Source organism: Lutra lutra, chromosome 16 (genome assembly GCF_902655055.1).
Source record: "Lutra lutra chromosome 16, mLutLut1.2, whole genome shotgun sequence".
Classification (NCBI taxonomy): Eukaryota; Metazoa; Chordata; class Mammalia; order Carnivora; family Mustelidae; genus Lutra; species Lutra lutra.
In genome coordinates this window covers 17222080-17247755 of record NC_062293.1, presented here as the reverse complement: position 1 = coordinate 17247755, position 25676 = coordinate 17222080, and the positions used below count along the sequence as shown (strand labels likewise).

The 25676-nt window shown below is 44.0% G+C and overlaps 1 protein-coding gene across 1 annotated transcript; it reads left to right on the top strand.

The window, feature by feature from the left end:
- Positions 1-5828: 5828 nt before the first annotated feature.
- On the top strand, positions 5829-24183 carry LOC125087789 (ADP-ribosylation factor 2). Its single transcript, XM_047708451.1, has 5 exons — positions 5829-6012; positions 8487-8653; positions 16193-16303; positions 20722-20846; positions 22365-24183. Exons 2-5 carry the CDS (start codon positions 8506-8508, stop codon positions 22524-22526), a joined length of 546 nt encoding a protein of 181 aa, XP_047564407.1. The 5' UTR covers positions 5829-6012; positions 8487-8505; the 3' UTR covers positions 22527-24183.
- Positions 24184-25676: the final 1493 nt, after the last annotated feature.

Genomic DNA, 25676 nt, shown 5'->3' with positions numbered 1-25676 from the left:
GATAATTTTCTAAGGGCTGCAGGGCTTTTTAGGGAGGCAGGAGGTAGATGAGGTGAGACTAGGGAGAGTCAGAGAAAAAAGGGGTATTAGGCACCTTGAATGAAAGGACAAAAGATAACGACATAATAATGAATTAGACATAGCAGTATCTAGGATTAATAACAGTGAGGAATGGAGGTGGTGGTGGTAAGGGTTTGATCGATATCTGTTCTTGTTGAATATGGCCACCACTGTGTGACCCAGTGTGATGGTTAATGTTATGTATCAATTTGCCTGGGTCACAGTGCCCAGATCCCTGGTCAAACGTTATACTGGATGTTTCCATGAGGGTATTTTTAGACAAGATTTACATTTAAATCCATGGATTTTGAGTACAGTAGATGCTCTCCATAATGTGGGTGGGCCTCATCTAATCAGTTGAAGGCCCACATTAAATAAAATACTGTTCTCTTGGAAGCAACAGGAAATTTTCCAGCAGACTGCCTTCTGACTTCATCTGCAACATCACATCTTCCTGGTTTCCTAGCACTCTGCCATTGGACTTGAATTGCAAATCTTTCCTGAATCTCTAGCTTGCCAGCCTGCCTCGTCAAATTTTTGGGCTCCCCAAGCCTCCACAATTGCATGAGCCAATTTCTTAAATAAATCTTTATATTTTATACAGATATTTATACAATACACCCTATTGGTTCTGTTTCTCTGTAGAGAACAGACTAATACACTGACTAATACACTCTATTTCCTGTTAGTAACAATAACGTGATTCCAGGCTTCTACATAGTGAAACTTAATATCAGCTGTTCCTCCCCGATGGGTAACCAACATTTCTAGGTGGAGGCCTGACTCAAAGACTAAATGACTGCATGGATATAATTCTATGTTCAAATTATGGCCCATTAAACATCACTTAGTAAGAGCTCCATTGGAATGGGGCTTAGTAACTTTCCGGCATTTTGGTTGTAACAGTTGTAAGAATTTAACTGCGGGAAAAATTTATTCTGTGTTTTGAAGAGTGAAGGCAATAGTAACCTAAGTAGAAATAAGCTGAATCCATGTCATCTAGTTTATTTAACAAAGCAATGAAGCTTTTTGGTGCTTGTCACATTGCCCAGAGGAAAACTACCTTTGTCTGCGGAAACTCGAGGGTTAAATAAATGGTGCTGGGAACAGAGATGTGTTTTAGTCACTTCACAGTGTGGGTTTCAAACATCTTCCGGCAAGACTGCATCCAGGTGTTTCAGGGAACAGTGCTATGTAGTGAATTCGCCACTGCATTGTAAACGTCGGAGAACATCCTCCAGTGGCTCTGTGTATGTAAGTGACAAGGACCTGCACCGCCCCTCTTGTAGAAGATGTCATTGTGAAGCAGATAAAAGTGGTCCCCAGAGCCCCTTTTACACCCTTCTCTCTGCACCGCTTCCTCTTTTTCCCAAGTCCTTTACGCATTAGCAACCTCATATATTATTCTTCCCAGAAGTATATGCAATTTAAGACACTACTGCTGGGGATGGCAATGCCTAACCTAAACAAACAAATTGCTACTGGTGGAATTTCAGAGGTTGTGACCTCTTTCTAGGGAGCTTTATGTGGATAATGATCCTTACTCTTGCCCCTCCAATCATAACCCACAGGTCAGCCACCCATGCCCTAAGCCCAGGCTTAAGGGAGACTCGCTGAAAACTTCATTTTATAGCCCCATGGTAACCAGTTTTAGGAAAATGGAGTCACCATCTGTTTTTTTTTCTGTTGGAGAAACCTATTTCCCAACACGATGAATAAGGCTAGGGAAGAGAGCAAAATGGAGAAAGGGTATGAAATTTTTAAAGAAAGGAAGACAGGCTGGTGCAATGCGGCATTTCAGCTGCAGTCGGGTTTTTTGGTTTTTTTGTTTTTTGGGGTTTTTTTGGTGGTGTTTTTGTGTTTTTTGTTTTGATGAATATGTCTTTTCTCTTTGAATATCAAGGACAAACACCTATAGTCACAAAAATCAATTCATTCTGGAAAGTCTGAGTGGGCAGGAGAGATGATAGAATCCTCCGTGGAAAGGAATGAATGTTGCTATGGAAACCAGATCATCCTCTAGTGAGAGCCCCAAAGTGCTTGCCAGGCTGCCTAACCCTGGATATTAACATTGTGGAGCCAGAGAGCTGCTTGCCGGTCTTTGGAAAGGGATTATTCAGATATTGGTCTGATGAGCTTTTATGCATCTTGCGAAAAGGAAGTCAGAGTCTCCTGGGAAGTGTCAAGTTGCCTGGATTCTTAAGACACTAGAGGTCAGTAAACCACAATTCACTGGTCATGACAATACTGGCTATCTGTGATGCCTCTCAGGAGGGCTTTTGAGAAAAAGTGAAGGTGTGTATGTGGTTTCTGCAGGGTGGTTTCTAGAACAAGAAACATATGAAGTAGGGCTTTCCAAGAGAAGAAGACATCTCTTGAGCAGAAGTGTGACCAGAATAGAGGGATAAACTGGTGCCTGGCTGGCTCAGTCAGTAGGGCATGCAAGTCTTGATCTTGGGGTCATCAGTTCGAGCCCCATGTTGGACATAGAGATTACTTAAGTTATAAAAAAAAGAATAAAGGGATAAGTTTAGTGATACTTGGGGGAGGATGGTGTGGGTATACTGTGTGACATTTGGACACTCTAAACTTAAATGTTTTCATATAAGAATTAGATGAGATAATTATCATGGCGTACCTAACACATTCACTACCTGATGCAGCAGTTACACGGATACTAACTACTACTACCAATAGTACTATAATACTAGCAACACTATTAGCTGATTTTAAAGTCTAACTCAGAGAAGGAAAGCTATCTCCAAATAAGATCTTTCTCAGGGTGAAATGATCCTGTTTCTCCCAGGAGCAATTTCTACTTGTCATGCTGTACAAATAACATTATATCGACAAGAGATGTTTCCTTTTTTCTTTTAAGATTTATTTATTTATTTGAGAGAGAGAGCATGTATGCATGCATGGGGGTAGGGAAGGGCAAAAGGAGAGAGAGAGAATCCCCAGCAGACTCCCTGCTGAGTAAGAAGCCCGAGACACAGGATTCCAACTCATGACCCTGAGATCATGACCTAAGCTGAAACCAAGAGTCGGACGCCTAGCCGACAGCCACTCAGGTGCCCCAAGAGGTGTTTTCTATTAAGGAAAAAACTCTACTTAAACAACATCACCATAAGTAATTCATTTATTGAGTCACCACAATTGAGCTTAATAAACCTTCCCCGAACAGTTACCATGATTTCAATTAAAACTTCTTCCTAATTGTGGGTTTTGTATTAAAAAAAAAAAGGTCGAGTTTTGCATTATGAAATTAGTATTTTCTCTCAATCACTTAAAGAAAAAAATCACAGCTCTGTCTCCTGAATACAATCATTAGTAAGTTAGACCTGTTTTCTTCTAGCCCCTCTCCCATACATTCCCATGCATATTATTATAAAAAATATATGATGGGTGCCTGGCTGGCTCAGTTGGAAGAACATGGGACTCTTGATCTTGGGGTCATGAGTTCGAGACCCTTGTTCAGTGTGGGAAATACTTAAAAAAATAATATCTTAAAAAACATATACATAGGAAACATATGTATGTATAAAACATACATATAAACATATAAAACATAAATTTGTGTGTATACATATAAACATCTCTCTGTGTGAATATGTGTATCTATACATGGTTGTAATCCTTGAACTATTGAGTGCCATGTGATCAGGAACTTTATTTTATTCATAGGCATCATGAATTTATTCATAGGCATCATGATGCAGATCTTGGGAAAATAATGCATATTCTCAGGTCCTTGAGGTGGAGGGATAAAGTCCCGTTATTATCAGCTCCAACATTCCTTTTGTAGGGTACAAACAGTGGTAGGAAAAACCTTTTCTTTGCTATTTAACCCTTTTTTCAGGTTATGATGAATCCATTTAAGCAGTCTTCATAATTACTGGCAAAACAGTTTTGCATCTCTGACTTGGGAATCAGCAGAAGTACATGAATAGATCATTTGTAGTAGATGAAATAAAAATACTAGTAAACATTTGGGGAAAAACAACTAATCAAAGAGATGAAAATGAAACCAACATGAGATACTTTTTTCTTCTTTTGGTTATCAAACTAGCAAACAAAACACATTAAAAAGAGCTTACCAAATGATGAAGTAAGCACTGTTTTTACTTGGCAATGGGAAATGTACAAATGTACATTGCCAAGCAAATGGGAAAATGTACATTTTAGGATGGGAATGTACATTTGCATGGTCAGAAAACGATTTGGGGGCTTAATATGTAATCAAAAGCCATAAACATCTTCATGTTTTAACCTAGTGATTTCACTTTTGGGGTTTTTCCTAAGAAAAAAGCAGACAGGAATGCTGGGGGAAAAGTTCACTGCAACATTATTCATATAGAAAAACTTAAAAACAATCTAAATGTGGAACTCCATGAAAATTATTAAATAAATCAGGGTATATCCATATGATGGAATATTACACAGCTTTCAAAAATGTTTAAATATTAAGTAATGTGGAAAATGCTCAAATTACAATGTTAACTGGAAAAAAAAAACAAATTTTATGTATTCATAATCTGACCTATGTAGAAAAATTGCATGGAAAAATGACTGAAAAGAAATAATCCAAAATGTAACAGTGATTGTCCCTAGATGATAGAATGATGGGTGATTTTTTTTCCCTCTTCCCTTCCTTTGCGTCCATTCTGGTGAGGAACGTCATTTTTCATGTATTTTAAAAAGTGGCTTTGTAGGGGCACCTGGGTGGCTCAGTCCCTTGGGTGGTTGCCTTCAGCTCAGGTCATGATCCTGGGGTCTTGGGATAGAGTCCCAAGTCTGACTCCCTGCTCAGCAGGGAGCCTGCTTATCCCTTTCCCTCTGCAGCTCCCCCTGCTTGTTCTCTTTCTTTCTCTCTCAAGTAAATAAATAAAATATTTTATAAAAAGTGACTTTGTATAATTTTTTGTAGTCAGAAAAAAATTTTTTAAGGAGTCACATAGAAAAACCTCTCATATATTTACTGTCATATACACAATTACTGCGACCAGGACATAAAATATCCTGTAAAGGGATCAAAACCTAAGCTTTTATCTCTGTTCGGCTACTTAATTTTCCTCTTTGTAAAATGGAAATGACAGTTTCTAACTCACAAGGCATTATGGTCATGCAGGTAAAGTCCTTGACATAGTTCATGGCACATTGTATGTGTTTAACAGGTGTTCGTTTTCTGATTATCTCAGATACCATTTACAGAGTTGGTTACCTTTTTAGCTAACCAAGTTGGCGTTAAGGGGTCTGAGTCATCGAGAGGGCTGGCTGGAATACTGTGACATCCGAACAGCGCAGGTGGCTAGTATCTTACTCAACTATTGACAATCTGTTTAGAGGCAGGGCTGCAATCTAGCCTCCGACTAAGTAGGAAACTTTCCTTAAGCCTAACTTCTGTGCTAACATCTGGGTATTTCCCATACAGGACACCGCCCCAAACTGGTTTCTACTTTTAGCTCAACCGCGGCAAATTTCCTTAAATATCACTAGGAACTCGGCCCCGCCCACATGCCCTCACCCGGTTGGTTCAAAAGCTCCCCGGGTTAGTTCAATACTAGGGATCTTTCCAAGTTGATTGGCGGAGCAAATCGGAACTCCTTTGACTTTTTTGATTGGTCATGTGAGGCATTGGGGCGGGGCGTGTGGGAGAGTCTCGCCCGGACGCCGGGAGCTGTCATTGGAAGATGAACCCGGCATTTTCAGAGCTTCGTGCCGTCGCCTAGGCCGCGAGGGGCGGGCCTCCTCCCGACCAGGCTCTTATTGTCCTTTGCATTGGTCAGACATGTCGTCACTCACGGAACTTCGAGCTCATTGGTACGAAAGCTCCAAGAGGCGGAGGATGATTGGTTGGTTGAGGTTCCCGCCCCCGCGCCAGTCGCCATTTTGAAGAGGGAGCCGAAATCCGAAAGGCAGTGGTGTGGATAATCGTGCTCAGTGCGGTGCCTGGTGAGTAGCCGGCTGCGGAGAAGAAGCGGTAGCACTTAAGGCCTGGCTGGATTTCCGCACCATCAGCGGGCGGGAAACCAGAGAGTAGCGGTTGGCCTGCGGAAAGGGGTTGGGCTCCCTGGTGCTTCTCCACCTTCTGTAGGGCCGGCGTTGTGGGGACCAGAGGAAAGCTTGGCACGTCCACCCGTGGTCCTCCGCTCTTCCGAGGACCGGCATCTCGAGGCGGAGCGGCTTGGCGGGTGGGCAGAAAAGGCATTCGAGGCTCTTCCCGAGGACCCGGTGCGCGTGCCTGTCCGCCGCGCACGTCCACTTGGCCACCCGCTCCCGTTAGTGCCCTGGGGGTCTCGCCGCCGTTCCTCCCTGATGGATAGTTGGTGCTTGTGGCAGGGAAGGGTGAGCGGGTCGAAGAGGCGCCGGGGTCTGGGACGTTTTTCCCCAGAGGGTCTCCAGAGGCTCAGCGGGATTTGGGCGCCTCTGGCAGATGAGTGGAAAGAAGAGGAAAAGAGAAGCAGGAGGGAAAAACCTAGGTGGTGTACCGTGTGTAGTTGGGAGGGGGAATCGAGCGCGAGTATGAGCCTCAAAGGACATCTAATTAGGGAGTACCTCCCCCCTTAAGCCTTGACATCCTTTTAGTTTTTCTCATATATGCGATTTGTCTTTTTTTGGAACCAAAGACAAGGCATCTCTCGTTTTGTCGCCCAACAAGATTTTGATTGCTGTAGTGCCCTGGACGTGTATATTCTTTACATACAGACCTACCATGAATGGTTAGAGCACTCGTCATTCTTTGGTTATAGCAGTTCACTTTTACTTCATTTTTAGACGGGATAAGTGCCCTGCTTCTTCTTCCTTTTTTTTTTTTTTTTTTTAATTATTTATTTATTTATTTGACAGAGAGAGGCGGAGTGGGAGAGGGAACACAGGCAGAGGGAGTGGGAGAGGGAGAAGCAAGCTTCCTGCCAAGCAGGGAGCCCGATGCGGGGCTCCATCCCAGGACCCTGGGATCATGACGGAAGCAGAAGGCAGACACCCAACGGCTGAGCCACCCAGGCGCCCCAATGCCCTGCTTCTCTTCTCTGGTCGTAGAATGGAATGGTGTATGCTTGGACATCATCCTTGTTAAGCTACCGTGGGAAAGCGTTGAGTTTCAGACGTGGGCGCTCTGGAATTTGGTGACTTCCCCTTTGAGATCACTAGGGTCCAGACCAATCGGAGACTGGCTGTCCTTGTTGCATTTTTGCCTCTGTTCTGCTAGAGAGTAAAGTTTTTCTTTGGTTAGCAATTTATTTTATTTATTTGGGGGGGGGGGGGCGGATGCAGAGGGAGAGAGAGAGAATCTTAAGCAGGCTCCCCGCCCAGCCGGGATCCCTATGACAGGCTGGATCTCACCACCCTGAGATCATGACCTGAGCAGAAATCAAGAGTCTGGCGACTAACAGACTGAGCTACCCAGGCACCCGTGGTTAGCAGTTTAAAGGGAAGATCATAGTTTTTGAAGCAAGGACTTTTTTCTTATCTTTGAAGAATCTTTGTAGACTTTCAGGAGCTTAGTTAGAGGTGCAGACACAGGACTACTTTTAAGTCTTTAATATGTCAGGCTCACACTTCAAATAGGCTGATGTGTTAAAAGACTGTAGAATAAATTTCTGCAAAGCTAGTCTGTCTTTACTATTGCCTTTATAGAATCTATCATGCACTCTTCTAAAAAATAAAATATTGAACGCTTATGCTGTTAGAAGTCAATATAGTAATTACCTTTTGGGAGGTAATGACTGGGATGGGAGACAAGGAGATCCGGGTTGCTGGTAATCATATTTTGATTGGTTTATGACATTTCATTGAACTGTTTGGTTATCAAGTGTGTCTTTGTCTTATGTAAATTGCATTTCAATAAAAAGTTAAACTGGTTGAGAGTCAGGTGATGGTCAACGGGGGATGTTTGCCAGTCAGTCTCTCTGTTAGTCGATGTGGTGTCCCAGTGCTATATTTCTCCCCTCTGAAATTGTCTTAGGTTCTTTTCTGGGGGTTGATACTGTTTGCTAGCCAAAGGCAACTACTACATTTCTAAAAGATCTTGATATTTAATGTATCTTAAGGACTTGGCTTTACATCCTGTAAAATAAACTGGTTCTCTGCTTCATTAGTTCTCATTTCAAGAGAGTTCAGATGTATTTGTTTTGGCATTGCTATAGGCTGACCAAAGCCTGCTGCCATAGAGGTAGCATTGAGACTGTGTTTCCACTTACCCCACTTGGATGCTGCAGTGGAAAAGAGAATTTTCTGGCAAGGCATCAAAAGACTTAGTTGAATTTCCCTTTGAAAACAAAACACACTACTCTTTCTTGGCCAAATTATACTTAAGATTGTTTAAATTTTTGCTAGAAGTCACCTCTAATAGAGACTTGTATTTTATGTATGTTGTTTTTGTATCTTTGCAAAGAACAATTACTTGACTTGCCTTTCTTTTCATTTAGGTAACGGAATTCAGTCACAATGGGGAATGTTTTTGAAAAACTGTTTAAAAGTTTATTTGGGAAAAAAGAGATGCGGATTCTTATGGTGGGTTTGGATGCAGCTGGAAAAACTACCATCTTGTATAAATTGAAACTGGGAGAGATTGTGACTACCATCCCTACAATAGGTATGTTCATGACCTATGATGAGACCAGTTTACAAGTTAGTATGTTATACTTTTACATGCCTTTTATGTTATTGAATATTTCTTTTTAAAAATCTTTTCTGCCCCAAGAGCATAAACTTTTTGAGGCCCAAACTAGGTAATAAAGAATTTCCTAATTGCTCCCTGGCATCTCTAGGACCATTGCTAGGGTTACAGGGTAATCAAACGGACACATTTAGGATAAGCACACTTAACGTTTTCTGCTTGGCAAAAAAGAAAAAGATAATGATTAAAACAGAGAGGGCAGGGGTGCCTGGCTGGCTCAGTCGGTAGAGCTTGTGACTTTTTTTTTTTTTTTTAAAGATTTTATTATTTATTTGACAGAGAGAGAGATCACAAGTAGGCAGAGAGGCAGGCAGAGAGGGGGGGGGGAAGCAGACTCCCCACCAAGCGGAGAGCCAGATGCAGGGCTCGATCCCAGGACCCTGGGATCATGACCTGAGCCGAAGGCAGAGGATTTAACCCACTGAGCCACCCAGGCGCCCCGTGACTTTTTTTTTTTTTTTTAAGATTTGTTTATTTTAGAGAGAGACAGAGAGTAAGCCTTGTGGGGGAGGAGCAGAGGGAAAGGGAGACAAATCCAAGCAGACTTAACACAGCACAGAGTCCAGCGCGGGGTCTTGATCTTGGGACCCCAAGATCACAACGTGAGCTGAAACCAATATTCCAGTGCTTAACCAGCTGAGCCACCAGGTGCTCCAGAGCTTGCGACTTTTTTTTTTTTTTAAGATTTTATTTATTTATTTGTTAGAGAGAGAGAGAGAGCATGAGCACAGGCAGACAGAGTGGTAGGCAGAGGCAGAGGGAGAAGCAGGCTCCCCGCTGAGCAAGGAGCCCGATGTGGGACTCGACCCCAGGACGCTGGGATCATGACCTGAGCCAAAGGCAGCCGCCCAACCAACTGAGCCACCCAGGCGTCCCTTTTTTTTTTTAAGATTTTATTTATTTGACAGAGATCACAAGTAGGCAGAGAGGCAGGTAGAGAGAGAGGAAGGGAAGCAGGCTCCCCGCTGAGCAGAGAGCCCAATGCGGGGCTCAATCCCAGGACCCTGGGATCATGACCTGAGCCGAAGGCAGAGGCTTTAACCCACTGAGCCACCCAGGCGCCCCAGGGCTTGTGACTCTTGATCTCAGGGTTGTGAGTTCGAGCCCCACGTTGGATGTAGAGATTATTTAAAAATAAAATCTTAGACAAATGACCAGGGAGGGCAGTTATGCCCTCTGTTCCAGTCAATTAGCGTGTGTCCCAGCCTAAGCCTGAGATGGGAGCTGGGAATCTCTTGTTGCCCTTCAGTCCATCTTCCTTCCAGCTGGCCTTTCTAAGTGGAAGTATGTCCCCAGGAAACGGACACATTTAGGATAAGCACACTTAACCTTTTCCTAGGGTGTAAAGATGCAGTGTGATGTTATTTACTCTGGCTCAGGCCAATTCCTTGAGTTGGTGTCCAGCTGAAGAAACTGATTTGTTCCAGTGCTGGAGGAGAACCTGGCAGTAGAGTTATTCCTGCAAACTAGCACTGTGTTTTGTGGGCCATTTTTTTGCAAAGGCAGATCTGATAGGACGAAATCTGTGCCTTATGAACTGCCTCTAGAGCCAATCTCCTGAGTTAGAATAGGCCCCGCAGGATGACATGTGAAGTAAGTAGTGTTCTGAATGTTGGATTAGTCACAGGAAGCCAAATGATCAAGTTGAACTTGGGCCATAGTTTCAGAGATTGCAACATTTGGAGAAGGAGGAAACCAGATGGAGGAAATGTTCACATCCACAATTTTAAAAAATGCTATTGGGGCGCCTGGGTGGCTCAGTGGGTTAGGCCGCTGCCTTCGGCTCAGGTCATGATCCCAGGTCCTGGGTTCGAGCCCCACATCGGGCTTTCTGCTCGGCAGGGAGCCTGCTTCCTCCTCTCTCTCTGCCTGCCTCTCTGCCTACTTGTGATTTCTCTCTGTCAAATAAATAAATAAAATCTTTAAAAAAAAATGCTATTAGTCCAAAATGAAAATAGCATAATTGCTTGGTTTTCTCCAATTACAAAAATAATTTGTGCTTCCATAATGTTAGACAAAAACATCAACAAGTATTCAAAAAAACAATCTACGGTTAAGATTTTGGTGAATACCTTTGTAAAATCATATGCATGCTGTTTTCAAACTGCATTAAACAGTATGTTTGGATCTCTTTTTATATTATTTCCTCCCTGTGGAATGCTTTCCTGCCTTCTTCCTCAGTCTCCTCCCCCTTTATGTAGCTAATGCCAGCTCATTCTTTTGGTCTTAGTTTAAACGTTATGTCTTGGGGGCACCTTTCCTGATGGCCTGGACTGGTTTTCCCCTGTTAAAAGTTTCCATAGTAACCAGAACTTCTTAGAAATTCTCAACATATTTGGCATTGCTTTCCCACTTCCCTTCCTTCCAGCAGTGTGTAGATAAGGGCAGGAGCCATGTCTGTTGTTTTCACCATTGTTCCCAGGCCTCTGGCAAAGTGCCTGGCACATAGTAGCTGTCCGGTAAATAAATATGTGGTGAGTGAATGGGATATCCATCTTATAGTTTGTGAAACAGATGGCCCCCAGGGAATCATTCCCTTCTCCAGTGATGCTGAGCTTGGCCACATGGCTTGCTTTGACCAAGGGGACATCAACAAATGTAATTCAAACAAAGATTGAAGAAGTGCTTGTGTCTTGAGGCTTGTACTTTTGGAACACTGCCATCACCGTAAAAGGATGCTCAGTGTTATGAAAAGACTACCTGGAGGGAGAGGGGCCCAGTTCAGCCCTCAGGGGACTCTGTAGCTGAAGCCCAGGCTACCCCCAGAATTGTTGGAGGGGCAGAATCATTATTCTAAGTCACTAAGTTTGGGCGCTTAAATAACAATTTATACAGATTGACGTCAAATTTTAATAATGGGATATTATTCCATTATGTGGCTGTATTTTTAATGAAGTTCCACTGATGTTTGGTTCAGTTATTTGTGGTGATTCTTTGTAAATGACACTGAAGTAAGCATCTTTAACATTTTTGCAGACATGTTCTTTACTCCTTGCAGTAATTTCTGGAGGAAGGATTGCTGTGTTAAAACTAACGTACATTTAGAGGCACCTGGCTGACTCAGTCCATAGAGCATGGACTCTTGCTCTCGGGATCGAGTCATGAGTTCAAGCCCCACACTGGCATAGCGTTTACTTAAAAAACAAAACAAAAAATGAGCAAAATAAAACTTATGTACATTTAAAATGTGGATACACGTTGCCAAACTTCTCTCCAAAAAGGCTGTGTCACCGACTATTAAAAAGTGTTCATTTCTCCCAAACGGATGGAAAAAAAACACTGATTTTTATTGGGATTTCTTTTATTGTAAGTGGATATATTCAAACATCCGTTGGCTGTTTATATTTGTTCTATGACTCCATTTTATTTCTTTATTGAGTTTTTAAGCTTTTTAAAATTTATTTGCAAGAGAGCGAGAGAGAGCAAGCGTGCACATGCTGCGGGAGGGAGAGCGAGAGGGGGAGAGAGAATCTTAAGCAGACTCCCAGCTGAGCACGGAGCCAGATTTGAGACTCAGTCCCACAACCCTGAGATCATGGCCTGAGCCAAAAATCAAGAGTCAGATAGTTAACGAACTGAACCACCCTTGTGCCCCTTATTCATTTATTTTTTAAGTAGTCTCTGTCCAGTGTGGGGCTTGAACTCACGACCTGAGATTAAGAGTCCTGTCCTCTACCAGCTGAGCCAGCCAGGCACTCCAGTCCACGCCTTGATTTTAATTTGGTTCTTCTGTCTTTCCTTTTTGTTAGCGTGTTTATTTGTCTCTTAGCCATTTGAAGAGGTATATCACGGGTCTGGAGCAACTCTTTTCATTTGTTAGCTTTCCAGTCAATTGTCTTTCAACCTCATTTTTTCTGTGTTTTGCCATATAGAATTTGAGGTGGTCAAATTTACCAATTTTTTTTTTTAAGATTTTATTTATTTATTTGAGATAGAGAGTGTATGAGTGCGGGGAAGAGGAGTAGAGGGACAAGCAGTCTCCCTGATGAGTGTGGACCCTCATGGGGAGCTCAGTCCCACAACCCTGACATCAGAACTTGAGCCAAAGGCAGACACTTACCTGACTGAGGCACCCAGGCATCCCACCAATTTCTTTCTTCCTTTCTTTCTTTCTTTCTTTCTTTCTTTCTTTCTTTCTTTCTTTTAGCTTTGATATCATTTTTAGAAAGGTCTTCCTTACTCCAGGGTCATAAAAGTATTTACCAGTATTTTCTGCTGCTAACTTTCTGTGTTATTTTTACTTTGTTTTTAAAAACATTGAAATATCTTACTTATTTGAAGTTTACTTTTCTGTTATGAGTGAGGTAGGGATTTATATTTTTCAAATGAGTAGGCCAGTGTTGTCCAGTAGAACATTCTGCAGTGATGGAAGTGTTCTGTGTCCATGCTGTCCATGGTGGTACCTTTAGCCACGAGTGGCTGTTGAACACTTGAAGTGTGGCTGGTGTGATTGAGGAGCTGACTTTTTAATTGTGCTTAATTTTATTTTAAAATATTTTTGAAGTGTTTTATTTAAGTAATCTTTATACCCAAGGTGGGGCTCAAACTCATGACTCTGAGATAAAGTGTCTTATGCTCTTCTGACTGAGCCAGCCAGGTGCCCCTAATTGTACTTAATTTTAATTAAACCCAAATGGCCACATATATATTGGACATGTGCAGGGGTAGACAGTTGTCCACACCCACTTATTGGGTAATTTTTCCATGCTGATTTGGTTTATTATTTTTTTATTATAATTTCTTCTTAGATTTTATTTATTTATTTGGGAGAGAGAGTGAGCGGGGAAAGGAGAAGAGGGAAAGGCACAAGCAGACTCTTTGCTAAGCATGGAGCCTGACATGAGGCTCGATCTCATGACCCCAATCTCATGACTCCAGTTGAAATCAGCAATTGGAAGCTCAACCGACTGAGCCACCCAGGTGCCCCATCCTTGCTGATTTTTTTTTTTTAAGATTTTATTTATTTATTTATTTGACAGAGAAAGATCACAAGTAGGCAGAGAGAGAGAGAGAGGAGGAAGCAGGCTCCCTGCCGAGCAGAGAGCCCAATGCGGGACTCGATCCCAGGACCCTGAGATCAGGACCTGAGCCCAAGGCAGAGGCTTATTAATCCACTGGGCCACCCACGTGCCCCTCCTTGCTGATTTTAAATGCCTTCTTTATCCTATACTAAATTTTCGTGGGTATGTGTGTCTTCTTTTGGACAACTCCCTGCTGTAGTCATTTGAACTTAATTACTTCATGCATTCCTAAGGTTTGGTAATATCTTTACAAAGAACTTGTTAACTGTTTCCAGAGAGTTCCTGGTTACGTTGACTCACTTTTTTCTCCAGATCACGTTTAAGATGATTTTGCTAAGTTTCACGCCTCACCTTCCTTCCCTCATCACTTTAGAATTAGAATGGAACTGAGTTTACACATTTATTTAGCAAGAATTGAGACCGCTGCAGTGTAGTGAGTGCCTCTTGCTAAAACAAGGCAGGACTCAAAGTGAGATTTGGAAAGTGAGCAGGCCCAGGTTGTGGTCGACCTCGACGGTCATGTTTGGGATTTGAGTGTGGGAAGCCAAGGAGAGATTCTTTTTTCCCCTCTTATTTTAAATATCTTAGTCAAGCGTAAATGTGTAGCGAAGCGGTATGACCGTATTGTATATTTTGAAAGTTTTGATTGGAAAATGGTGAATGGACGGAGAAGAGGAAGAGTAGGTACAGATAGAGTAGTTAGGTTACTTCAGTAATTGAGGCTAGAAATGACTGTCTCTTGGGTTAGGGTGGCTGTTAGATATTTAGGAGGTTTTATGGGTAAGATTTGATAATGAGATTTTTAGGGGTGAGAGAGTTGGAAGTGTCAGGGATGCCTCCCAGATTTCTAGCTCGTAGGATGAAGTCAGCGCGGGAGTAACTAGGAAAGGAGCAACTTAGAGGGGCAGGGATCTTTTTTTCTTTTCTTTTTTTTTTTTTTTTAATGCCCAGCATGGAGCAAAACAGGGCGCTTGAACTCCACAACCCTGAGATCACGACCTGAGCTGATGAGATCAAAATTCGAAAGCTCAGCCAGTGGAGCTACCCAGGCATCCCTGGAGGGGAGGGGATCTTATGTTCAGTTTTGACATAATGTCTTATCGGAGCCTTTGAGAGATTTAATCTAAGATGTTGGATGGAAGGCTGGATTATGAGCCTGAAGCTCAGGAGATCTGGGATGAGATAATGTAAATTTGAAAGTTGTTAGCACAAAGGTGGTAACGAAGCCCTACAACTGAGTGAGATTACCTCTTGGGGCAGTGGAAAGAGGAGAATGGATGGGGCAGGACAGAGTCCTAGAAACTCCCTCATTTAAGGATCCGTTAAATATGGTTGAGCTCACTAAGTAGACCAAGGAGATTCAGCCATAGAAATATAAGGAAAATGGGAAACCAGGGAAGAGTTTCAAGAAGTGAGTGAGCAGTAGTGTCAGATATAAAATCGAATTACACAGGAATTGGGGAGTATTTGTTGGGTTTATTGACATGGTGCTCGTTGCTCACGTTGGCCAGACCAGCTTTGTAACACAGTGAAGCAGAAGGTGCTGTTGGGTTATAGGTGACGCAGTGGGTGCAGTGAATGTGACTCAGCTTCTTAGAGAAGTTTGGCTTTGATAGGGAAAATTGAGGGTGAGAGCAGTTGAAGATGGGGAGTCAAGGAAGGGCTTTTTTTTTTTTTTAATATTTATTTATTTGACGGAGAGAGAGACAGTGAGAGAGGGAACACAAGCAGGGCTGGAGAGAGAGAAGCAGGCGTCCTGCTGAGCAGGGAGCCCGACTTGGGGGCTCAATCCCAGGACTCCAGGATCATGATCTGAGCCGAAGGCAGACGCTTAACGACTGAGCCACCCAGGCGCTCCAAGGAAGGGCTCTTTTGAAAGATGTAAAGACTTAAGCATGCTGAGAAGAATGGGTTGGAGACTTAGGAGAAGTCCAGACTGTATGTTTAGATGGAATGGCCATTGGATAGTTGCCCACTTCTCTTCTAATAGGGAGAGAAAGAGGTATGGGTGCAGAGGTAGGTAGGTTTCTACGGTTTGGTAGAAGGTGGAGGTCAGTCTCATTAATGGTTTCTGTTTGCCCTGAAGTACGCTGTAAGATCTGAGAGAGAGGATGTGTGAGGTTGGAGAGTAGAGAAGGTTTGAGACACCTGTCACGGTGAATGGAAGACTAATACACCCTGTTTTGTAAGCTGTATATCTTTTTTGTTTGTTTTGTTTTGAATTAAGAGTAATGTGGGGCTTGAACTCAAGACCCCGAGGTCAAGAGTTGTATGCTCTACTGGCTAAGCCAGCCAGGCTCCCCCTGTGAGCTAAAGATTTTGACTAGCAAGTTGTTTTGTAAATTAAAAAAAATAACTGTCCAAATGTCAGATAAAATTCATTTGAATTGTTTTAAAGTCTTCTTTAAAAATTTTCTCCTTCTTCCCAATTTAGGTTTCAATGTGGAAACGGTAGAATATAAAAATATCAGCTTCACGGTCTGGGATGTTGGTGGCCAGGACAAAATCAGACCTTTGTGGCGACATTATTTCCAGAACACCCAAGGTAAAGATTGTCCAGTCTCTGGCCTTGGACCCGTTTGTATTAATGTGTCTAAAGATGGATATTTGAAGCAAACCCTTGTGCGCCATTTTATACGAACCGCCAGTCGTTCTTTCTCCTCTGACGGCCCACTTAAACTTACTGGGGAGGTTTCTTTTGGGAAAATGGTCCCTGCCTTCCTAGAAAAAGTACTTGGGCATTAATGCCCTACATAGAAAACTGCTCTTGGGGCACCTGGGTGGCTTGGTGGGTTAAGCCTCTGCTTTCGGCTCAGGTCATGATCCTAGAGTCCTAGGATCGAGCCCCACGTCAGGCTCTCTGCTCAGTGGAGAGCCTGCTTCCTCCTCTCTCTCTCTCTGCCTGCTTCTCTGCCTACTTGTGATCTCTGTCAAATAAATAAATAAAATCTTAAAAAAAAAAAAAAAAAAGAAAACTGCTCTTAATGCAGACTAGTTAAAAAATGGCTCTCCTGATGAAGTTGTCTTTTGCTTAATTGAAAGTTGTATGTGCCTCAGACGAAGTACCAGGTTTTAGAGAATTTGAGTTCAGTAAACTCCTTTAAACTCATTGAGAATATCTAAAAGTCATGCCGCTGGTGAGGAAGAGATGAACAGGCAAGGCTGGAACCCCAGATGCCAGCATCTTGTGTGGCTGGGGTCCCTCCCTGTTGCCCCGCTATTCTAAAAGTGCGTGAATTGACACACGTATCCCAGATCATTGCCTCATTTCCTTACCACTGGTTTCGGGCTTTTAAAAAAATTTTTTTAAGAAGATTCTATTTGTCAGAGCAAGCACAAGCAACTTCCATAATGACTCTCCGATACGTGTGTCTTTGTGTTTCAATCCCCTGCACACAGTACTGTTGATACCCGGAGTGTTCGTGTAACTTGGCTTGGCATGTGCCATTTTGGCCAGACTATTGCGATTCTTTATTAGTTAATAAAATGAGAAAGTGTGGGTTTGAACCCCAGCTCTACTATGAAACCTTGGGAAAGTTCGTCTTTTTTTTTGTCTCTGTTTCCTTATCTATAAAATGGAGGTAGTACCTGCTGTGTTGGATCATTTGGCTTAAATGAGATGGATTTTATAAAATGCTTCGTTCTGTGGTTGGAAGGTAGTAGACACTCAGATAGGAGCCTTTATAGACTGGGTTCTCCAGAGGAAACGGAACCAAGAGGATGGATGGAGTTACACGTGTGTGTGTGTGTGTCTGTTTGTCTGTCTGTCTGTCTCAGATTTATTATGAGGAATTGGCCCACATGGTTACTAGAGCCTGAGTAGGCCCAGTATCTGCATTTGGCAAGCAGGGGAACCGGGAGAGCCAAAGGTGGAAAGTCCAGTCCAAGGGCAGAAGACCAGCTCCAGGATGGTCAGGCAGAGACTTCTCTCCACTGCTTTCGTGTTCTCTTCAGGCCTGCAGTGGATTGGAGAGCACCTCCGCCCTCTCCCCGCCCCAACGCTGGGAAGGGAAGTCTGCTTTACTCAGTCTCCTGATTCAAACGTTACTCACCTCAGCCAGAAACATCCTCACAGACACACCCAGAATAATGTTTGACCAAACGTCTGGGCACCCCATGGCCTGGTCACGTTGACACATAAAATTAACCGTCACTGAGCCCAAATGGTGAGAGGCTTTACTTCCTCATTCTCTGGCCAGGAGTCCTTTTGCCGCATGTAGTATCATATTCGGTCACCAAGTTGGAATGCCTTTTTGTTTTCAATCTTCTCTTCATAACAAGCCCGATTTTATGGAACTTCAGTAATTTGCGGTGATGACAGGCATCTGGCTTGATCTAGGACCCTGGGGTGGGTCAGTTAGACTCTTCGTGAAACCAGCAAATGGGGACGGTTTGAAGAATGGATTCGCTCTCTGTGGTGGATCCGGACATCTCAGCCAGGAGTAGCCTTGGAGGCTGCCCCTGTTTCTCCTGCCGTCTCCTCAGAGGTCATGCTGTCTTTTTTTATTTGAAGTTTTTTCATCAGTATGTTGAGTATGACAGACTTAATGATAGCTTTTAGCTCTCCAATAAGACACTTAACTGTGTGTTCACTTAGGCTTTACTTGTAGAGATTGAAATTTGAGTTGTTTGTGTGATTTCTTAGTTGATTATGTTATACAGTGTGCATAAAATGGTCCATTAGTTCCCATGTGGAAGGGTTTTTCTCCTTGATTGTAGGTTCAGTTATTTTAATTCGTTAAATGGGAATACATTTATATGGTGCAAAATTCCAAAAGATAGAAAAGAATATAAAGAAAAGTCATTGTCTCATTCCTTTTCCTTAACCACCCAGTTCCCCACTCCCATAGACAAGCGCTTGTATTCTTCGTATATTGGTCCAAAGATATTTTATGCATGTGCAAGCAGCCGGAAATGGATTACCCCCTCCCATTTAAAACAAATTTGAACACACTATTCATGTGCAAATTTACTTTTCTAGGTTCTTCCAGTTCAAAAGTGAAGTCAACCTGATGCTAGGTTCTTTTGTTTCTCGGATAAGGATTTACATTAAAAACAGTATGAAATGGGCCCTAATATTTATAAACCTTTATTTTTATTAGGATTGGCAAAGGGATTATATATCTGCTCCCACCCTGTCAGTTTTGCCAGGATCTCCCTGAATTTCTGGATAACCTTGTTTGCTTAGTTAAGATCAGAGTCCTGGTTATACTACAGGTAGACTATCACATTTTGGGGGGAGGTTTTGAATGTTCTGCACTTTTGAAATCTGTTGTGATATAACAGACGTGACTTTGTCTCACATGCAGTCCCCAAACACCTGGAAACTGTCTGCCGCACTTGGCCTCTCCAGAGCTGGGAAGGCCGGGGAGGGTAGGCACTGATTTTCCCTCCCAGACACAGCTGTAAAATCCCAGTGTCCGAAGGCGCCAAGAAGTCATCTTGTCCCACTATACTTCTCCTACCAGGGAGGTCCCTCTGGCAGTGTCCCCACAGGCAGTGGCTGAAGCTGGGCACGCGTGTCTCCAGTGGTGGGGTTGCCTCCCGAGGGAGCTCATTGCCTCTTCAGTTCTGTTGACTCTCTGTCCGCCGACTTCCTGTAGTTTGCACCCACTGATCGTCAGTGTACGAAGAGAGCTGTATATAAAACAAGTTGAACCTCTCTTTATGGCATAGCTCTTTAGATACGTAAAGACAGCTGGCAGTCCTTCCAGTGAGTCTTTTCTCGCGATAAAATACCCTTGGTGTATCTGCTCTTTTTCATCTGGCGTGGCATCTCATTCCTTTGCCATCCTAGGCATTTTTTTTTTTTAAGATTTTATGTATTTATTTATTTGACAGATCACAAGTAGGCAGACAGCCAGGCAGAGAGAGAGAGAGGGGAGAGAGGAGGAAGCAGGCTCCCTGCCGAGCAGAGCTCGATCCCAGGACCCTGGGATCATGACCTGAGCCGAAGGAAGAGGCTTTAACCCACTGAGCCACCCAGGTGCCCCTCCTAGGCATTTTTTGAGTCCTTTCAGTTTGCCTGTGTTTTAGAGGTGGAGTCCAGCAGCGACCAGGTAGTAATACTTGCAGGATGTTCTGACTGACGGACCATGGAGAAGGCTTTTTCTTCCCCGTATCCTCATGATCCGGCTTAGGAGCAAACTCGTTCTGGCAGCCGCTTCCCGTATTTGTCTCCCAGAAGACTTACCTCAGTTAACCACCCAGTTCTTACTATCATTATTGCCACAGAAACTATGGCTGAGAGGGGTCTTCCCCGTTCTGTATTTGGGTGTATGTTGGCTTTCCCCCTGGGGAATCCTCTGGAACTCGTGTTGGCCCAGCCAGTGATGACCTGGTCTGTGCATGGTTCAGCCAGCTTGGCATAAACTCAGTGTGATGGTATCTTTCTTCGACCGTCTTGTGCTTCCTTGGATTTCTCTGATGCTGTCTGGAATGGGATCCTGTGACGATTTCTTGGCACCAACTTCCTGGAGTTGGGCCAGACTTCCCAGGTTAGGGGTACAAGACTCCCTCATTCGGACACCTGCTGAAAATGTGGGTGTCCCCAGAACATTGTCCTTTCTGTCAGGACGCACGACCTCCAGCTACCTGATGTGTGACGTGTCTGCAGAGTGTTGCCGACCAGGGGTGTTTATGCGAACTTTGATGTCCCTGGGTTTTATGGGGACTTTGTTATGTTAACAGGATGTAGAAGTGAAGTGATTAAGCATGAACCTAATCTTTTCTCTATATTCTTTCTTCTGTTAACCTGGGGAAAGCCTCTTTACTTCCAAAAAGATGGGCCTGTGGTGCGACAGGCTCTCTAACTTGGCAGGCTCTCTAACTCTGGAGAGTAGATGTCCCTCCCTGAGTGCTTTCAGTGAAACCATATGCATAGGTAGGGAGAAGCTATAAGGACATGTAAACGTTCTCACTTTCTAGGTTCAGATCACCAACATGCTTGTGATTTCTTTCCAGGTCTGATTTTTGTGGTCGACAGTAATGACAGAGAGCGAGTCAATGAGGCCCGAGAGGAACTAACCAGAATGTTAGCAGAAGATGAGCTCAGAGATGCAGTCTTACTGGTGTTTGTAAATAAACAGGTATGTTGTTGGCTTTCTGGGTACTGGGACCAAAATTGCTGCTAGATGTTCACTTAAAAATACAGATATTTAAATTAGCTGTGTGCCTCCCTCTCTCTAGTCCCTACCATAACTTTTCCCTCCACCTCCTTTTTTCTTTTTTCTTTTTTAAGTAGCTCTAGTCCCATTGTCCAGTGTGGGGCTTGAACTCCCAACCCCAAGATCAAGACTCGTCACATGTTCTACCAACTAAGCCAGCCAGGGCCCCCCTCCCCCGACTTCCTTTTTAGCTTATGTCTTCTGTTCATGGATTCAACAGATACGAATTGAGCATCTACTAAGATACAAACATTGTTTTGGTGACATAGCCGTGAGCAGCAAGACAGACAAAAGTCCCTGTGTTCATGGAGTTTACACTCTAGTGGTAGGAGAGTCAGTCAGTAATACTAGGTGTGTCTGCTGGAAGTGTGGTAGAGGAAGGTGAGCAGAGGAGGCGGGCAGGCTGGCTGTGGGAAAGGGCCAGAATGCCTCCATGATAAGACGACATCTGAGCAGATTGGAAGGCCAGCGGGAAGGGAGCTGCATGGGGCTAGGAATAGCAAGGCAGCCAGCACAGCTGGAACGGAGGGGACAGGGACAGCGAGGGAGGAGATGGTTGCATCATATAGGGTCTGTCAAGGAGGAAGAAGGGGCTTCGTGTAAATGTAGTGGAGAGTAGTAAAGGAAGGGTGGGAGGAGGGCCAAGTGTTGAGCTGTTCCTCCTTGGGATTCAATGTGGAGCGAAGATTGGAAAGAAGGTAGCATCGTGGCATGAGGTAGAGTCATGGAATGTACCAGCCTGAGATGACCTCAGTCAGGTCATGATGTGTTTCCTTCAACTTTCTCCGTCACGAATACATTCGTTCTGTGATTGAGCTCATGCTCATCTGACGGGGCTGCGTCCTTCGTGTTTTGTCACTTCGGATTTATCCAAGGCATTTCTCTTGCCCTTCGGGTCTTTGTAAACATGATTTTGTTTTATATTGTATTGTGTTTTATTAGGTTGTTGTGTTTTTTTTAGATTTTTTTTTTTTTTTTTTTAATTTGACAGAGAGAGAGAGAGTGGAAGGGGCACAGGGAGAAGCAGACTCCCTGCCGAGCAGGGAGCCCGATGAGGGGGCTTGATGCCAGGACTTTGTGATCATGACTTGGCCTGAAAGCAGACGCTTAACCGACTGAGCCACCCAGGCGTCCCTTAGATTTTTTGTTTTTATTTTTAAGATTTTATTTATTTATTTGACACAGAGAGAGAGAGAGAGAGAGTCCACAAGTAGGCAGAGAGGCAGGCAGAGAGAGAATGGGGAAGCAGGCTCCCTGCTGAGCAGAGAGCCTGATGCGGGGCTCGATCCCCAGGACCCTGGGATCATGACCTGAGCTGAAGGCAGAGGCTTTAACCCACTGAGCCACCTAGGCGCCCTGTGACTGAGGTTTTGGGAGAAGAGCGTATTTCATTATAAAAAGGAATCATTATAAACTGACTCCTGAATTTTCTTTCTCAAGGATCTTCCCAATGCGATGAACGCCGCAGAAATAACAGACAAGCTCGGCTTACATTCCCTCCGCCAGAGAAACTGGTACATTCAGGCCACTTGTGCCACCAGTGGAGATGGGCTTTACGAAGGCCTGGACTGGCTCTCCAACCAGCTCAAAACGCAGAAGTGATCGGAAGCGCTCCGTTCGCCGTGCATCGTGGCAAACTCAGCTGGCCTCTTCTGTGTGCATGTGTGCGTGTGAGGAGCCGAGGATGGGTGTGTGGCTGGGAGTGGGAGCAGCTTTCTCACACTGTGCCTTAGCCATGCTACAAGAAAACCAGGCTTACATTTGAAGAAAAATCAGTGTTTCATTTTAAACGCTACCTTCCATTTCAGGAGTTTCAAGGGTCAACTTAGCAGGTGATGGAGGGGTCCGGAGGGCTTTCCTGGCACACGACAGCCTGAGAGGCCCTCGTGGTGGACAGGAGGAGGAGGGCTGGCATGGGGCCCAGGTGGAGCTGTGCTGTCCTGGGTCCGGTGGCTCTGCCTGCCCAGAGTCATGTTAGACTTCAGTGGCATTTTGTAAATGAGGAAGGACCTGTCATTCTTCCCCATCACTGCCAGAGCTCGCAGCTCACTTTTCAGTACTTTCGAAGCAAACGGTCCTCAAGAAGAAAGACACCTGCTTGCTACAGGGTTGAAATTCAGCTCTGAAATTTTCCCATAAGTTATGTTCTTCCTGGTTTAATGTACTTTATTGAAAGGAACTTGAGATCTTCTTCATTAGAGTATCCAGAGTCCGTAACACTAGAACGTCATCCAGTCCTTCCCTCATGCTAGTTCCTTCCCCTTGTTGCCTCTCATTTGGGGTAAGTAACCCAGTGTGAGGCCGAGGCTCTGTATAGGGGCCACGCAGTCAAGCAAAGGGCCGGGTTACGGAAGGGAGGTAAAGGTCGTGTTTGTGTCCTTGTATCACCATCTCAGGTTTCAGGCTCCTGAGACAGCTGCTCCCACTTCTCTCCTCTGTGCTGAATGTTCTGTGCTCAAAGCAGGAGGTTCACTCCTGGGATGGAATCGTCACCAAGTTCAGTTGTCTCCATTCGGCTTGCGGTGTTGCTTAGTTTCTGTTTCCAGAACCACACACCTGTGAGTTCTGAGAGTGAAAGAGGATTGAGAGGTTCATTTTGGAGACGAAATTCCCAGCAACCCCTGTTACTGCCCCTGAGTTGGTGCTAAATTTTGCTACGAAAAATGTCTAATCCCAACCGCTGTCCGCGGTGCTGACTCCGTCGTCTGGATGCAGTAATGTCCTGTGTGGAGACGTGCTTTATGTTGTCTTCAAAACATTCATAGAAACGGCCTGGTGATGAGCTGGGTCACATGCGGTAGTCTAGAGCTCGTTTGCGCAGATGGCTCTTGGCCAAATGTGTACCTATGCACTTCCCCTACTTCACCTTTGAAAATTCCTTTTTTGAGAAAAATGTTTATTCAAATTAACAGATCTAGGAGGGGAATGTAAGGTGAATTTTAACAAAAGTAAATCCTGTTTGTTGATGATAATGAAGTTGATATTACTAGGAAGAAGTTTCATACCATGATACATGTGGGGTGTGATGTTTTTCTTTGAAATATTGACTTGAAAGAATGTTCCTTGCAATACAGGCATCCAAGTCCAGATTTTGTTTTAACTCTGGAGTAATTCCTGAGAAATAGTAAGGTTGTACGCCTCATATTGGCAGGGACTGTGTCTTAAATTTTTGTATTTATGCTTAGTATGGTGCTGGGCCTCATTAAATAATTGTTGATTGGCTGGACAATGAAGAACTTTCTTTGGAAGGAGGAGAGGACAGCCATGTGCTTCTGAATATTTTGAAAGACTTTAAAATCTCTTTTCCCCTCCGTCTTGGCGGACTTACTCTATGCCTTTAGCAATAATCCTCACTGACAGTTTTCCTGGTGCTTTCAACCGTGGTCGTCTTCTATGATTTGGAGCTGCTGGGTTGAGGGTAAGTGGGGCTACCTCAGTGTAGTAACTTTGAACTTTGGATTTGGGTCCCTGAATGCCATGTTGACATCCCAACTATGTCCCTTATTAGCTGCTGGCCTCAGGCCGTTTACTCTTGGCTTCTGTATCTCTGAGCCTCAGTTCACTCTACTGTTAAATGGGGATAATAATACCTGGCCTAATGGTGTTGTGTGGGTTCAGTGTCTTTGACCTTTGCACATCTTACTCTTTCCCTGGGAGTATCTTGGTGTCTAAGTGTGAATGGCAGCGTGGATGCAAACTGATAAACATTCTTTATTGGAGAAAGGAAGTGGGATGGTGGGGGGTTGTGTTTAATCTCTCTTGCTCTAGTCACCTTCTAATCCTGCTAAATGCTCTGTCCTTTTCTAACCATGGAGAGTGCTAGTGAGATCACTCCGGATACTTGTCTAACAAGCACACTGCTGTGTCCTATCCTCACCTATTCCTCTTCCTTTGTTCTTTTTCTTTCTGTGGTTTTAGCATATGCAACCACAACTGCTAATTTTCGACAACCCCAAAAGAAATTCTGGATCCGTTAGCATCCATTCCCCATTCCTCCCTCTTCCTAGGCACCCCCAGCAACCATTAATCTACTTTCTGTTTCTTTTTGGTGAGGGGCCTGGGGAGCCAGTGGGAAGTTTAGGAAGCACTGAGGCGCTCTTGGCCTAACCACAGCTCTGTCCTGAGCTATCAGTTTGAGGTACAGATGAGGCCGAACCCAAGGGGAAAGACTGCCCTCTAGAGGGCACAATGTTTATTATCAAGAAGGAATGGGATGCTACTAACAATTACGTGGGACAGGGCAGAAAGTGGGTTGTATGGTCGCCCTATGGAATGGCAAGAGCTCTGAACTGGAATCGAAGTCTGAAGCTGAATTGAAAGCTCCGCCCATTCACTAGCTGGATTCTGTTGGACTAGTCAACCTCTGACCCTCCATTTCCTCCCCTGCAAATGGAAGTTCCCAGGCTGACCTGGGAGATAACCCCGTGCAAATGCCAACAATGGGGGGGGGGGTAATGTGGGGGTTCTATGAGCTCTCTCGACTGTGGGTCCTGTAGTTAGATCTATTTTAAATAACATCTTAACAGAGCTGGGGATATTTCCATGTAGAGTGGCTCGGCACAGAAGGGGTGAAGTAGTTTCAAGGGAAGTGAGGTAGGACACCTAGAAGTGACCTGAGTCCATTGCCCACGAGTCTGATGGAGGTTGTCAAACAGTACACAGAAAATCTGATGATGTGAAGATGAAAAACAATCCTGATACCACCTCACCTTTTTTGGTAGCTTTATTGAGATCTAATTCAGATACTACACA

What these genes read in the sequence shown, in the direction of transcription:
- LOC125087789 (XM_047708451.1), top strand. Translation starts at nt 8,506, where the DNA reads ATGGGGAATGTTTTTGAAAAACTGTTTAAAAGTTTATTTGGGAAAAAA. An exon ending in GACTACCATCCCTACAATAG is followed by an intron (nt 8,654 to 16,192) that starts GTATGTTCATGA and finishes TTCCCAATTTAG; the next exon opens with GTTTCAATGTGGAAACGGTA. An exon ending in TTATTTCCAGAACACCCAAG is followed by an intron (nt 16,304 to 20,721) that starts GTAAAGATTGTC and finishes ATTTCTTTCCAG; the next exon opens with GTCTGATTTTTGTGGTCGAC.